We start from the raw sequence: 14788 nt of genomic DNA, 5'->3' as shown, positions 1-14788 counted from the left end.
ATGAACAGAATCTGACTGTTTCAGATTATAATCGAAGATTTTCTGATTATGCTCGCTTGATCCACATCTTGATGTATATATATATACACACACACACACGCATGATTCATTTTTGGCAAGATACAAATTCAATTGAATTAGAGATGAGACTGGAACGGGATTGGCCGAACCTCAACTCCTCAAGAACGTTAAACCGGCAAATGACCCTGCGTATACCGGAACCAAACCGGGTTAAACCGAAAACGTTCCATCATTCTCTTGACACTGGCATTTCAAATGTCTCAAGAAACAAGAAGCGTAGGGACAAAACGAATGTAAGCAACACATATCTCACAATCAGTAACACTCTTCAAGGCTCGAAATGAAAGCTTTACCCTAATTCTTCTAGACTCGGCTTCAACCAGAAAAGGAAAGAATCCGACAACTTGCTATTCCCCATCCCGTATCCGAATCTAAACCCTAAAACCCGAATCTAAACCTAAAACCCAAGATCGACACCCTCTCTACTGTACAACAGCTACCTCTGCGGCATGCATGAACTTCCCTCGATCCCGATTCAAAAAGAAAAAAAAAAAGAAGCCAAGAATGATTTGCCGGTTGGTGATAGATATAGGCCAAGGTCAGTCAAGTTGAGTTATGCTGCCCCCGAAGAATCCGGGGTATCGACAGAGTCAGTTCGAACAGGCTCAGAACCAGATGAGTTGGTGGCGGATTGGGATTGAGCAGAACCTGTTTCTCTCTCTTTTGTTCCACTCTCTGCTCCTTCGAGCTCGGATTTCTTGGCAAATCGTCCTCCGCTAGCTCTCAGCCTTCTCATCGCGTGCTTGTGACGTGACTCGTGAAGATATGGCTGTGGCATGTGGAAAAACACATAGAAAGCTGAACCAATGTAATAAAGTAGAGATGAAGATGACAAGAATTTAACCAGGCAGCCTGGTCCAGGCTAGACGGTAAAAATATTAGGTTTTTAATTATCAGTTCCCATACCCGACATAAAAATCTGATCATCGGACACGGGTTTTTATTTGCCGTTTTCGTTGTGGCAAAGAAAAGCCATCGGCTAAAAATACTTAATTCTCTTTCTAACAAAAAAGGACACAAACGAACTGAAACTAGTAATGTGGTACAATGAAAATGGCAACCTGCATCAGAGCATTTTCTATAAACTATGATATCTCTTTTTTAACTGATAGTAAGCAACTTGATAGCAATTGTCAAAAACCGAGTCAGAACCAACAACTGAAGAAATGGAAATTACCTTTCTATCTTTAGTAACTTTCCTTTCAAGCTCCGCCTTGGCACGAGCCTTTCTTCGCCTTAGAATTCCCTCGTACTGTTTTGCATTCACATAAACAGGTTCTTGTGTCATGTCAAGTGGCAAAGCAGTTCTCTCGCGAGGCATCCCAATATATGGAGGAAAACCCTGGCAAATAGGGGGAAAAACAATTAAATGTAATCTGCCAAAAATTGCAAGACATGAGCTTTGTTTTTCAAGAAGGCGAGAGCAAGAACACCTTGAGGATCCTCCCCTCAATATTTAGTTCAGATTAGCCATCATACGAACTTAGACAACATAACAGTATAACACTAAATCTACCTAATCTAAATCAATTCCACAGTCCAACAAACGTCCTACAAATATGAAACCATCAGATCCTTCTGTGTTAATATTGAGCGGATTTTAGATTATATACCACTGGCTGATGACCATATGCTCCCATCATTCCCCCATAATATGCATCCTGATACGGATTTGATATACAAGCCTGCAAATGAAATGAGACAAGATAACAATCACTTCCAAAAATGTATTGCAAGATCTATAGTAAACACTAATTTCCTCTAAGAATTTGTGTTTCCCTCTGTCTGCTGCTGCATAATTTCTTCGAATTGATCCAAAGGAGTTCCTTAATTTCGCATGATTTCTTCAACCATTGACAGCGCACATGATTAAGCAGTAAGGATAAGGACACTATAGTGGAGATATTTCACATAATAAAATAACAGAAAACACTTACAATGTAGTGTCCAACAAGCTCCGGAGGTTGTGCAAGCTGTTGATCATGCATGACAGGCAAAGATGACATATGGGCTGAGTCATTCCCATCTTGTCCACGGTTTTCTACTGAAATTGGAAACAAATTCTATTACAAAACTATGTAAATGTTACATTTCCATAAGACATAGAAGGAGCGGACATAAATAAATAGATTAAAAAAGAACCCATTACTGGCATCTAAAAGACGTTACATTCAAAGTATATAAAGCCAGGTATGACAACAGACAATAGAGGCGACACAAAAAACTTTAATTAGTTGATCTCAAATTCAACTTTTAACGATACCTAACCTAATGATCTAAGCTTCATGACTTCATGCCTTTTAAATGACCAACAAAGCTGGAAGTAACCAAAACCTCAATCCCATATTCCCTGCCTACTCGACGATTGGTTCTTCGTGAAATTGCAAAACCAGGATTTATAACAATCTTCCTATGCTATTGCTAGGGATATTTGCAAGAAAGGCGAACCCTTTTGGCCTTTCCTTTCTTTCAAGAAATTTAGCTCATCGACAACTTTAGTCAATTGAAGTATGTCGCCGCTACAGAATATGTTGCGGCTAGCGAATGCTTACAAGTCCCATCGTTTTCTCCATTCAGTGCACCATCTTCAGATGCTGACTGAACTTCATTAGACTCCGAGCCGTTTGGGCATTCCAACGAAGATGAATTCGATGGAATTCCAGAAGGTCCCGCTTGGGGTTCCATACCGAAGGCATTATTTCGCCACCATCGTTCATGATACATCATCGGCTGGGTAACAACATGGGAACGGGCTTCTGCTTCATTTCCACTCCCAGGTTTCGATTGCATCTCCTGAAAGTACGTCAGCCATTGTGAATACGTTGACTCAGCCATTGAAAATATATTATTGAACATTCAACGGAAAGGCTCAGAACAATGATTAATCACTAGACCAAAGAATTCTCTGATCTCGACTACAGAAAGAGCATTTCTGGGCTCCCAAGCAAGAATTGCAGGGACCAATACCACACAACAACGCAATTTCATATTCATACAAAACCCACAACCCAAAACTTCTTCTAGCCTCGATTACACATATCGAAACACAAAATCTCATAAATACTAGTCTTTCATGAACCCTAGAGCTTGGCACCGGAATCATGATTCTATTTCCTTCTCGAACCCCAAAAAAGAAAATTCAGAAACGGTAAAGCAAAGCCATGATGAAATCAACATACCAGCAAGAATTCACAGCAAAATCCCCTCAACTCCAATAAATTTTAAGCCCCAAGATCTTCTCGAAACCCTGAAAACAAACCAATCACGAATTCAAAGATATTATAAAAAAGGAAACATATAGAAATCGAACACAAAGCAATTGAAAAGCTCGTAAAGAGAAGCGATTGGGGCACGACTCACAGGCTGGCAGCAAATCGAAGTATTTAATAAAAAGGGGAAAAAATCGGACCAGAGTAAAAACCCTAGGTTTTGGGGATTTTCTTTGGGAAATTGCCTCAAGTTGTAAAATTTTCTCTACTCAAAAAGGCCGAGAGAGGTTTGATTTGATGATATGATGCAGCCGAGTAAAACTTTTAGACACGTGTCCATTTATGAACAACGCCAGCACATACGCATATGGGGTCTTCCCTGGAGTGACGTCATCGTAGCTCTATGAAAAAAATTTCATTGCCGACCCGGAATTTGCAAAAATAATTTAAAAATTGGAAAAATGTTAGGCCCACGTGACATGCAAGTGATAGGTTGGAGCAAGTGACACGTGGGATATGTGGGGACCACATGTTCTCTCTACTTCGCTCTTTCTATTTATTTTTTTACACTTGTTTTTTTGTTGTCATCCAATCTCTTGAAGTACTGCGATTTTTATTTTTTAAAATAGTAAAAATCGTATCAAACGTATAATTAGATACATAAATTGTAATTATCACAATGAACAGATATAAATTATTTTAATAAAAAATAAATTCTTTATTTCGCTCTCCTAAATTTAGGATCTCGTTCGTTCTCACATTTTAAAATACGTTCTTAGATAACATATATTATACAATTAATTGTGTGATTAAAGATTAACTTCGGATTTAGAAAATTAAGTAGCCCAAGGTTTAGTGAATGTACTGGTTATAAAAAAAAAAACATATATTATGCATCCAAATTAAAAGTTTTTTGAAAAAAAAAATGCAAATCTTCGTTTCCCTACGTGAAACTTTATCATAAGTGGATTTGGGCTTGTCAGTTGGGCCAATCATATTATCGGTCTGTTAGGTCCATCAGCTTTGGTTTTGACAAATCAATAAAGATAATAACTATTTTTTCACATAATATATTTTAATACTCCCACCATAATTATATGACAAGCAATTTTAAAATGTTTATTATTTTCTGACTTAAAAATATTATTTTGAAAATTAAATAATAAAAATTCTCCAAAAGACCCGCAAATTTGACTACCGTCCAAAAGCGGCTCCGAGTCCGCTCCTCCCAATCTAACGGCTCACATTTTGGAATCTGGTTCTTTGTAGAGCGGACTCCAACCCTATATTCCAATTCCCTTGAATGTTCCCCACGCGCCCGTCACCGTTCACCGATTTAACCGGTGACCTAACCTTTAGTGTCCTCTCTCACCCACTCCACTCCCTCTCACCTCCTCTTCCGGTAACCCCATCTCTTCTCTCTCATTCTTTTCGTTTTAGTTTCAAAAGAAACGCATCTCTCTCCTCTCTTGCTCTCTCTCTCTCTTTCTCTCTGTGCAGCTTCGCTGATCCATCTTCTTCTACTTCTCCGTTTCTTCGTCGTCTCAGATTTGGTCAATTGGGTTCTGGCGTAGCCGGGTTTTGGATCGGGGAAAAGTGATTTTGGGAATTCGTGTGCGAGGATAGGAATTCGTGTTGTGATCTCCATAGGTTGGGCTATTTTCTTGGTGTTTTTTCCCCTTTTTATGAAGCTGGGACAGGGATGGAGGAGTTGATTTGTGGTAAATATATATATTTTTAATTTTTTATATTCTTTTTTTTTGTGGTTCTTCGGTATCGTTGTTGTGTTTTCGTTTGAGATGTTTTTCCATCTGAATTTTCAGCTGTTTTTTTAATTTTGTTGTTGGGTTCTGGAGATTGAAGTCAAATGGTTTGGTTTCATAGGGTTCTGAGATTGCGATTGTGGTTGACTGTTCATTGACTTTTTTCTTCATTTCTTCTTCCCCCACAGTTTTAGTTTATTATTTTGGTTTAAGGTAGTTGGAATCCGAATCTTCTGTTCTTCAAGTTGCTTATCTGTTTGGTGGTTTAGAGAATTTTCCGAGAAAATGTTTTCCCATGTTAGATAAGGATGATTCCGCTGGTCCTTGGGTTTGCTTTTTCCGGGAGAAATCTGATTTTTTGCAGGAAATTTCATGGATTTACAATTAGAGTTCCCACTAGATCAGATCCGACAGAGACGGGTTTGATTTTGATATTGGGATTGTAAATCTTCGAACTTTTCCTTGACGTAATGTCAAGTATTTACGTTACAAGTTTTTTTTTCCCTATTTTTGGGTCAATCTCTTGTATCTGTCTCAGTAGCATCCCTTATTTGTTGACTATGATTGAACCATGTTAGTCTTTTCCACAAGAATCCCTTTTTGATTTGTTATCATTTCTAAAATTTTCGTTCTTTTATTATATTTTCCGGGAAAAAATAGGTTCGTGCAAATGACGTTTTTTCTCCTTTGTTTCGGCATTTCAGATTTGGTGAAGCATGTATGATGTCTTGGACGAGTTGAATTCGGGCAATAACTCAACTTCATTGTCGGAACAAGAGAGTGAATCTCTGGCAAAAACAACTATGGACAGTTCCATTGATTCCGACTGCTCGTTCTCGGCCTTGCTCGAATTTGCTGCAGACAACGATGTCGAGGGCTTTAAGAGTCATCTCTCAGATGTGTCTTGTATCAACAAGATTGGTCTGTGGTATGCCCGTCGAAGGTTTTTGAGAAAAATGGTCGTTGAACATAGGACTCCGCTAATGGTTGCTGCCACGTATGGAAGTGTAGATGTTGTTAAGCTGATTATTTCGTTTCGGGAGGTGGATTTGAATCTGAGATGCGTTCCGGATAAGAGCACGGCTCTTCATTGTGCTGCGGCTGGTGCCTCTGTGAATTCTGCGGAAGTTGTGAAGTTACTTTTGAATGCAGGTGCAGATCCGAGCATTCCAGATGCTCACGGCAATCGCCCTGTGGATGTCCTGTCTGTGTCTCGTCTTGTTCCCAGTTCCAAGACAATCCTTGAAGAGATCTTGAAGAAAGACGGGCCGATTTCTGAAGATCTGAATGCTTCATCATCTAGCTTGGGATCGAGTTTCCGGTCTCGCTCCTCGTCACCGGATAATGTTTCCTCCTTACTCTCTTCGGATTCAGTTCTGTCACCGACGAAGCCAAATGGTGCTGATGGGCCTTTTGTCTCGGAGAAGAAAGAGTATCCAATCGATCCGTCCTTACCCGACATCAAAAGTGGCATTTATTCTACAGACGAGTTTCGTATGTTCTCATTCAAGATCCGCCCGTGTTCCCGGGCTTATTCCCATGACTGGACTGAGTGTCCCTTTGCACACCCCGGTGAAAATGCAACGAGAAGAGACCCGAGAAAGTTTCACTATACCTGTGTCCCTTGCCCCGATTTTAAGAAGGGTACCTGTAAAAGAGCCGATATGTGTGAATACGCTCACGGGGTGTTTGAGTGCTGGCTACATCCCGCGCAATACAAAACCCGCCTGTGTAAGGACGGGATGAGTTGCAACCGTCGGGTTTGCTTCTTTGCTCATACGAATGAGGAACTGCGGCCTTTGTATGCATCCACAGGATCTGGTTTGCCGTCTCCGAGGGCTTCATCTGGTATGGACATGGCCTCTGTATTGAACATGTTGCCGGGCTCGCCATCTGCCATCCAACATTCATTTACCCATCCCATGTCACCCTCCGGAAATGGCATGCCACATTCATCGATGGCTTGGCCTCAACAGAATATGCCGACATTGCATCTCTCTGGAAGCAATCTCCAGCTGAGCCGGCTGAGGTCTTCTCTCAACGCCCGAGATATTCCGGTTGAGGAGCTTCGGATGCTGCAAGATTTCGAAATGCAACGCCAGAAGCAGCAGCTACTTGGTGATGCATCCAGTCCTCGGTTCATGAATCATTCTGGTAGACCAAAGAGCCTTGCCCCATCAAATCTGGATGAATTTTTCTCGTCCGAGCTTTCGTCCCCTCGTTTTTCTGACCAACTCGCCGGGTCATCTATTCTGTCGCCTTCGCACAAATCTGCACTACTGAATCAGTTGCAGAACAAGCAGAGCATGTTGTCTCCGATCAAAACAAATTTAATGTCTCCAAAGAAAAACGTCGAACACCCTCTGTTCCAGGCCACATTCGGTGTCTCCTCGTCGCCGGGAAAGATGTCGCCTCGAGCTGTGGAACCTATATCCCCGATGAACTCCCGTCTTGCAAGTCTTTCCCTTCGTGACAGACCGCAGGTACATTCCCGCAGCCTCAGCTCCCGTGAACTCGGGTCTAGTCTCTCATCAGCTGATGTCGGTTCACCTCTAAGCCCGTGGTCGAGATGGGACCAATCCAAGGGCAGCGGCAATGATAATGTGGATTGGTCCGTTCACTCCGACGAGTTGTGTGTCTTGCGAAAGTCTCATTCTTTGGCTAACCCGTTCAGTGAGGCCGACGGTCCATGGGTTCAGCCGAGGAACATTCGAGCCACAAACCCTGGAGGAGGGCGAGCGGGTCAGGAGGGTTCGAGTCGGGGGAGCGATGCCATAAACGCATGGCTTGAGCAGGTGTAGCTGTGGGCCATACAGCCGGCGGTGGATAGCTTAGTTCATTCACACCAAAGGATTCACAATCTGTGAAGCTGAAACTGATGATTTGATTCGTTTAGTTCTTCATTCAAGAAGCATGGTAAGAAGCTTTAATTATTTTTTGCATTTCGATGGAATTCTTCATTGTTTGGGTTGTAGATATTTCTCATCATCTGACAACTATCAGATCTTGAGCGTATCTCTTCTCCTCATTGTTTCTCCTTATTTACAAACCTCTCACTCACTCCTGATGAATTTGTCAACAACAACATTGTACGAGGAACCATAAGAGTAATCGTTTCAATAAGACTCCTTTTTTAATTTGGTTCTTCGATTTCTCTTTTAATTGTTGCCAGATATTTTTTGTTTCCCTTATTTGGAGCTGGATCTTGTTTGTATTGTGTTCCACGTTCAGACATTGGTATGTCATCATCTTCTTCACGCTACGACAGTAAGGCCGTACGAACTATCAAAACTATGAATGCTTACAGTGAACCAGAATATTTTTTCCAATCTTAGAAAGCTCTTATTCTGTCACAATGAATTCAAGAATCACAATCTCATCAAACCTACGATTTTAAAATCTCATCCGAAGGAACAAAGAACCAAAAAAAAAGGAAGAGAGATCACAGACTAGACCAGAACAGCGCAACCACCCCATGAGTTGATTCGATTTACCATAAGCCGATGAACTTCCACCAGACTCCACCCACGCCAAGCCAAATGAGAATGTTGACTACAGAGATGATGAAGCCGTAGCCCCACCATTTCGCCAGCGGCACATAGTTTGCGCCATAGAAGACGGGTGCTGACCCGATTCCGTAATGAGTGAGTCCTCCCATTAGGTTGGAGAGGAATGCAAGAACCATGGCTGCAAAGTAGGGCGGAGTGCCCAGAGCTGATGCAACTGATAAGAAGGCCGTGAACATTGCCCCGATATGAGCTGCTCCACTTGCGAAGAAGTAATGAGAGTAGAAGTAGAGGAGGACCAAGATCCCGAATGATAGTTGCCACGACAACCCGAGCCCACCCACGAACTGAACCGCAACCAAAACCCACCATTTTCGTGGAAAATCAGCATAGAAAGAGGATTCATCAAATTATTAACATGCTTTACGGATATATGTACCTTGACAACGGTTTGGCTGAACCATTCGATGAGACCATATTTGTTGAGGTAGCCAGCCATTGCAATGAGGGCGGCAAACCAAGTGAGTGTATCCCAAGCAACGGCCTCGCCTAAGCATTCCTTCCATGTCACGACCCCTGTCACGAGGAGGATCGACAGTCCAAGAATTGCCGCTGTCACGGCATCCACATTCAACTTGCCTCCAAAGACCCAGAGGCCAACCTGTATCGAAAGAAAGACATGTATGAACAATGAGACTTGTAATCGAAACAAGAATAACAGGAAGATTAGCCAAGACACAGTCAAGTTCCACCAAATGCCAATCCTTGGTCCTATCATACGAATTTCACTCACTCACAAGGTGAAAATACTACAATTTACTCGATCCAAAACACGACATTATTAAGCAGATGTGTCACTCAGCACACCATGGAACACAGATTCATAACATTTCACTCGCCCATATGCACAAAACAGTATACAGCAACCAAACTATATCCTATTACTTTAGCTAAAACGCAAAACAACAAGCAGCAAGAACTCCAATGCCAGTGAAAGCAGACATTTTGATCGTTATAATGCACCAATGGGCATGCAAGGAACAAGAACATAGTCATGGAGCAGAGTAGCTATTATACCGTGAGAAGCAGAGTTGCAGACATTATAAGCTCGTTCTTAGACATTGGTCCCATCTTCTCCAGCTTCTCCTCAGCTAACTTGGGAGCATCAGGACTACTCTTAACAGTAGGAGGGTATATAATATACAAAAGCAATGGGACAACGATCAGCGACGCGATTCCAGGCACGATCGCAGCCTTCGCCCAATCCGTCCACCCAATCGTCTGCTTGATCGTATTATACGCCAAATTCGCACTCAATGGATTTGCAGCCATGGCTGTCAGAAACATCGATGAAGAAATCACTGAAGTCTGAAAGCAAGTAAGCATCAACCATGCCCCGAGCTTGTGCTCGGTCCCGTCGCCGGCGTTGCTACCGCAAGCGACGCAGAGAGATTTCACCAGAGGGAGGAAGATTCCACCGGCACGAGCCGAAACGGAGGGAATCGCTGGAGCTAACAAAGCTTCACTGAAAACGAGACTGTAACCGAGACCCAGAGAGGAACTTCCGAACAATCGGACGAATTGGTACGCGATTCGGTTCCCGAGCCCTGTTTTGATGAACCCGCGAGCGAAGAAGAAGGCGAGAGCGATGAGCCATGGAATCGGATCGCCGAAGGCAGAGAAGGCGGCGGAAAAGGTTAGGGTTTTGGTGAGGACAGAGGCTCCGAGGCCCATGAGCGCGACGGCACCGAGAGGGAGAGGCTGCGTGATGATTCCGACGATCGTTGCGAGGAAGATGGCGAGTAGCTGCCAAGCGCTGCGCGAAACTCCGTCGGGGACGGGGACGAACCAGAGGATCACTCCGGTGGCGATCGAGGCGATGAGCGGCTTGATCGCAGCTCCTTGCCATGGCGCCGGAGCAGGAGCAGGAGCCGAAGCCGCCCGCCCAGAGAGGAACTTCCGAACAATCGGACGAATTGGTACGCGATTCGGTTCCCGAGCCCTGTTTTGATGAACCCGCGAGCGAAGAAGAAGGCGAGAGCGATGAGCCATGGAATCGGATCGCCGAAGGCAGAGAAGGCGGCGGAAAAGGTTAGGGTTTTGGTGAGGACAGAGGCTCCGAGGCCCATGAGCGCGACGGCACCGAGAGGGAGAGGCTGCGTGATGATTCCGACGATCGTTGCGAGGAAGATGGCGAGTAGCTGCCAAGCGCTGCGCGAAACTCCGTCGGGGACGGGGACGAACCAGAGGATCACTCCGGTGGCGAGCGAGGCGATGAGCGGCTTGATCGCAGCTCCTTGCCATGGCGCCGGAGCAGGAGCGGGAGCCGAAGCCGCCGGAGAAGGCGAAGAAGCTGCGGCGGAAGCGGAAACAATGGCGGATCTCCGGTGAAACGGGGATTTCGTGAGGGACTTGAGGGAGATCGGATGGAGTGTTCTTGAATCAAGGGATTTGAGGGGTTTCGGCGAATTGAGAGAGAAAGATCTCTTCAATGGAGGAAGACCGAGGGATCTGGATTTGGGGGGAAATGCGAGAGAGAGGGAACCAGAGAGAGCGAGAGACGCCATTGTTGCAGCGTCTGCGAGAGAGGAGAGAGTGAGAGGAAGGAGAGGAAGGTGGGGTATAAGAAGGGAGAAGGTGGGCCGTTGGATGAAGATCGGACGGTAGAGATGGGGCGTGGAATACACGCGAGGCGAGTGTTTTTGGCGTCTTGCCTCGTGAGGTGGAGAATAGAGATCTCCGCCTCTGTGAAGGAAGTGAGTGAGAGAGCCCTATGTTGTTTCCTGGCTATTTTATTAACAGAATTTTAAAATTTTAAAGAAAAAAAACTATCCCTAATTTATTATTTATTTTCCAAAATAATATGCACATTTTTCTTATCTTCTCTCTAATTAAAATCATGGTAGTTTATATTCTCTTTGTATATGAGAACATTAATAAATGAATAATTAAAGGGATTTTTATAGAATAAATTTAATTTTATTATGTTTTTAATATTATATTATTATTTTTTACAATATAAAATATGGGAAAAAATATATATTTTCATAATCCCTATCATACCTGCCAAGTGTCACCTATTAATCTTACAAATTCACGTCAAGTCATTCCAAATTTATTTTCCTATATAAAGAGGTTTCTCATTTGTTTAAAAAAATTCTTCGAAATCTAATACAATTAATATTTTCCGAAAATGAATGTGAAGAAAATAATAATAATAAAAATAAGGTTATTCTTTAAGGGGAAAAAAAAAGAATCCGACCTCGTTCTCATCCACCAAATATGAGGAAGGAAATGTCGTAGAAGATATGGTGGGCGAGGGAGATGCGCCACGTAGACACGAATGAAGAAAATATTGGACCAATTGGGATGGTAGAAATTATAAAAAAAAAATACCATTAAAAAACGAGAGAAACATGAACGAAAAAGAGTTAGAAATTATTTTTTATTTATTGCGTTTTAAAATTAATTTTGATATTAGAGAAAAAAAATATGATTTATAAAATATACTATTTTATGTATAGATTACAAATTAATTTTTTATTTGGCATAATTTACAAATCCCTTTTTAATTATTGCGCCAATGAAATGTATTTGCACATTCTTCCTTTTTATTTTTTCTTATTTAATCTAATAGTTGAATTATATTATACAACATGTAAAAGCTAAAATTAAATTTCATACCTACAATCATTTTAAAAAAAAAATAGTCACTGTTCTATAAGTCTCTATCTTTGAGATCATATAATTGTAAAAAAGTCTTCGGATCATACTTATTTGTCAATTATATATTAGCGCACAATTGTATTAACGAATTTTATTTCATTATCTCATAATATATATATATATATAACAAATAAATAAAAAGCATTGAGGCATTATTTTATATATATATATATATGCAGCAAGAACTCCAATGCCAGTGAAAGCAGACATTTTGATCGTTATAATGCACCAATGGGCATGCAAGGAACAAGAACATAGTCATGGAGCAGAGTAGCTATTATACCGTGAGAAGCAGAGTTGCAGACATTATAAGCTCGTTCTTAGACATTGGTCCCATCTTCTCCAGCTTCTCCTCAGCTAACTTGGGAGCATCAGGACTACTCTTAACAGTAGGAGGGATATATATATATATAAATGGTTCAATCTTTCTATTTGTCCCTTCCTTTGTTTGACCTTTTGAAGGGCGGGCGAGCCACCATATTCCTGATCTGATGCTTTGAGGCAGAGATTCTGTGTTCGCCGAAACACGGAATATCGAAAATACCCTTTCGAGGACAGAAGCTGTGTTCCGAAGAACTTGAAGAGTCTTTCTGTGTGTAAAGAATCAATCTTTTGAATTGGTCCCGCTCGTGAGCTTCACGGCCTTTTCGCTATCTAAAAGTTATAACAGAGAATATTCTATACGTATGTGTATATAATATATGTATATATATATATTTGCTTATGATATTGACGTGAAAATAAGATAATTAATGTAATGATATACGGTCGTAATTTACACCAATGAATCACGTAAAACTAACTTGCATTTAGTTTATTACATCCCATTTTATTTAAATATTTTTCTCATTGCTATCTCATAACTAGGCGCCGACCGAATTATTGTTTTCTACAGTTCTTTTCACTACATTATTGTACAAAACTATGATCACAGAAATTAGTTATGCATTTGTATTGTTTCGGAATATACGTAGTGGACCTTTAGATTCCATTAAAGAGCCATATGATGGGCTTGGATTGGGCTTTTAAAGCCCAATTGATTTCTCCGACATAAGGTCCAAACTTGTAATGAAGCTCTCACACGAGCAGGGACTTCATAATATCTATTTGTGTGTGTATACATATATATATACGCTGTATGTATATGTATGCATGTCTTGTTGTTTCCTTTATTAAAACATAGATTAGTCATTACACTATGAAATCAATCCTACATTACAATCGGCAAAGATAGCTCGAAATGATAAAAGGCTTTTGACTTCCATCTATATATTCAAGAATGTATACATGTATATGTGTATGTAGCTAAAATTTACGAGTATTATTTTCGAATAAAAAATAAAAAAGGAAAAAAAAAAGTCTAACATTCGTTTGGTTTGAAGTTGAAGGAAAAGGAAGGGACCTCCGTATTGCTCATCAACTCCTCAAGATCCCAATAACATTCTTCCATTCTCATACCCTCCACACCATTCCAAAGGTTCCCTCCTCCGTTTGTCTCTTCTAATTTGTTAATGTTGTTGCATAAGAAGTTGTCAATAAAGCCAATGTCACTTGCAATATCTGCTTTATACCAATTAGTTTCTTCAAAACCAACATTCTCCAAAGTAGGAAAGTCAAATTCCCCTTGTGCCCTCGTGTCAACTCCACAGAAACCATCACCACGAGGGCCAAAACCGTCATTAGCCAACTGGCTGAAGCCATGGCGATGGAGCATGGGAAATGGGTTGGCTAGGTCGTGGTTCAAAGACATAGGAGATGCCGCCGGGTTGTTCAACCCTTGCTCTTTCAAGGACATGAAGCTTCCGATGATGTCTTTGAGCTCCAAAGACGAGGAAGAGGAAGACGAAGACAAAGTCTCGCTCGTGTTTGGTGATAGGGACGAGTTCATAGCATTGCACGTTGACGACATGCTCTTTATCCTTTTCTTGATTGTTGAATTCCAAAAGTTCTTGATTTCATTGTCGGTCCGACCCGGCAACCGAGCTGCAATTTGAGACCACCTATATATGCAAAATAAGAGAAGATATATTGTCATAAACTAGCAAAGATTCGTTTGGACAAAGGCACATATGCATAGAAGTTATCAATGCTTCCTTATAATGAGACCGCGAACGTGTACTTGATATATAAGTGCATGGTTTGCATGGGATGAGAATTACAGGAACTGAAATACGGAGCATGGAGAGGAGTGACGTCATCTGTAATCTATGTTTGTATATATATGTATGTGTGCATCCATGCAATATATATGTGCGCATGCGCATACACACACACACATATATATTAGATGAAGTAACCTGCGTCCACTTGTATAGAAACAATAGTACTTAAAAATCATGCCTCAAATAAATGATTTTATTACATATAATTTTGGCTAACAAACTTTGATATGTTTGTATCTTCTTTCCGTATATTCGATATAATTTTGGCTAGCTCGAATCTATATGGGATAATAGAATTTCATATGAATAGCTCACATTCATAGATTAGTGAGTCCAAAAAT

At 41.4% G+C, this 14788-nt stretch overlaps 4 protein-coding genes across 6 annotated transcripts in view; 1 reads left to right on the top strand and 3 right to left on the bottom strand.

Moving 5' to 3' along the window:
- Positions 1–213: 213 nt before the first annotated feature.
- On the bottom strand, positions 214–3553 carry LOC104811169 (nuclear transcription factor Y subunit A-1-like). Of its 2 annotated transcripts, none has more exons than XM_010537783.1 (7): positions 3442–3553; positions 3261–3328; positions 2634–2874; positions 2019–2125; positions 1695–1766; positions 1259–1423; positions 214–850 (listed from the first exon to the last, which is right to left on the bottom strand). In XM_010537783.1, exons 3-7 carry the CDS (start codon positions 2869–2871, stop codon positions 635–637), a joined length of 798 nt encoding a protein of 265 aa, XP_010536085.1. In that variant the 5' UTR covers positions 2872–2874; positions 3261–3328; positions 3442–3553; the 3' UTR covers positions 214–634. The 2 variants fall into 2 exon arrangements, with proteins under 2 accessions (XP_010536085.1, XP_010536086.1); XM_010537784.1 differs by having other exon boundaries at positions 3491–3509.
- Positions 3554–4719: 1166 nt separating this feature from the next.
- Positions 4720–8198, top strand: LOC104811168 (zinc finger CCCH domain-containing protein 56). Of its 2 annotated transcripts, none has more exons than XM_010537781.2 (2): positions 4720–4940; positions 5758–8198. In XM_010537781.2, exon 2 carries the CDS (start codon positions 5770–5772, stop codon positions 7852–7854), a length of 2085 nt encoding a protein of 694 aa, XP_010536083.1. In that variant the 5' UTR covers positions 4720–4940; positions 5758–5769; the 3' UTR covers positions 7855–8198. The 2 variants fall into 2 exon arrangements, with proteins under 2 accessions (XP_010536083.1, XP_010536082.1); XM_010537780.2 differs by having other exon boundaries at positions 4720–5011.
- Positions 8199–8354: 156 nt separating this feature from the next.
- Positions 8355–11293, bottom strand: LOC104811166 (dicarboxylate transporter 1, chloroplastic). Its single transcript, XM_010537778.2, has 4 exons — positions 10874–11293; positions 9637–10487; positions 8999–9220; positions 8355–8906 (listed from the first exon to the last, which is right to left on the bottom strand). Exons 1-4 carry the CDS (start codon positions 11124–11126, stop codon positions 8544–8546), a joined length of 1689 nt encoding a protein of 562 aa, XP_010536080.2. The 5' UTR covers positions 11127–11293; the 3' UTR covers positions 8355–8543.
- A 2331-nt stretch (positions 11294–13624) lies between these two features.
- Positions 13625–14788, bottom strand: part of LOC104811165 (transcription factor MYB46) — a 3029-nt gene continuing 1865 nt past the window's right edge. Inside the window, exon 2 of the mRNA XM_010537777.1 lies at positions 13625–14285. Coding sequence (XP_010536079.1) covers positions 13646–14285 — 640 coding nt within the window. The 3' untranslated portion in view covers positions 13625–13645. The remainder of the gene's footprint in view (positions 14286–14788) is intronic.

Source organism: Tarenaya hassleriana, unplaced genomic scaffold, assembly GCF_000463585.1.
Source record: "Tarenaya hassleriana unplaced genomic scaffold, ASM46358v1 Cleome19, whole genome shotgun sequence".
Lineage (NCBI taxonomy): Eukaryota > Viridiplantae > Streptophyta > Magnoliopsida > Brassicales > Cleomaceae > Tarenaya > Tarenaya hassleriana.
The sequence above is the reverse complement of the archived record's forward strand: the minus strand, read 5'-3'. Positions and strand labels throughout refer to the sequence as shown.

Coding starts and splice junctions, on each gene's coding strand:
- LOC104811168 (XM_010537781.2), top strand. CDS start 5,770: ATGTATGATGTCTTGGACGAGTTGAATTCGGGCAATAACTCAACTTCA.
- LOC104811169 (XM_010537783.1), bottom strand. CDS start 2,871: ATGCAATCGAAACCTGGGAGTGGAAATGAAGCAGAAGCCCGTTCCCAT. Junction 2,126..2,633: donor TGGAGAAAACGATGGGACTT/GTAAGCATTCGC, acceptor TTCCAATTTCAG/TAGAAAACCGTGGACAAGAT. Junction 1,424..1,694: donor CATATGGTCATCAGCCAGTG/GTATATAATCTA, acceptor CCTATTTGCCAG/GGTTTTCCTCCATATATTGG.
- LOC104811166 (XM_010537778.2), bottom strand. CDS start 11,126: ATGGCGTCTCTCGCTCTCTCTGGTTCCCTCTCTCTCGCATTTCCCCCC. Junction 10,488..10,873: donor GGCTTCGGCTCCCGCTCCTG/CTCCGGCGCCAT, acceptor CGGCTTCGGCTC/CTGCTCCTGCTCCGGCGCCA. Junction 8,907..8,998: donor TCAGCCAAACCGTTGTCAAG/GTACATATATCC, acceptor GTTGCGGTTCAG/TTCGTGGGTGGGCTCGGGTT.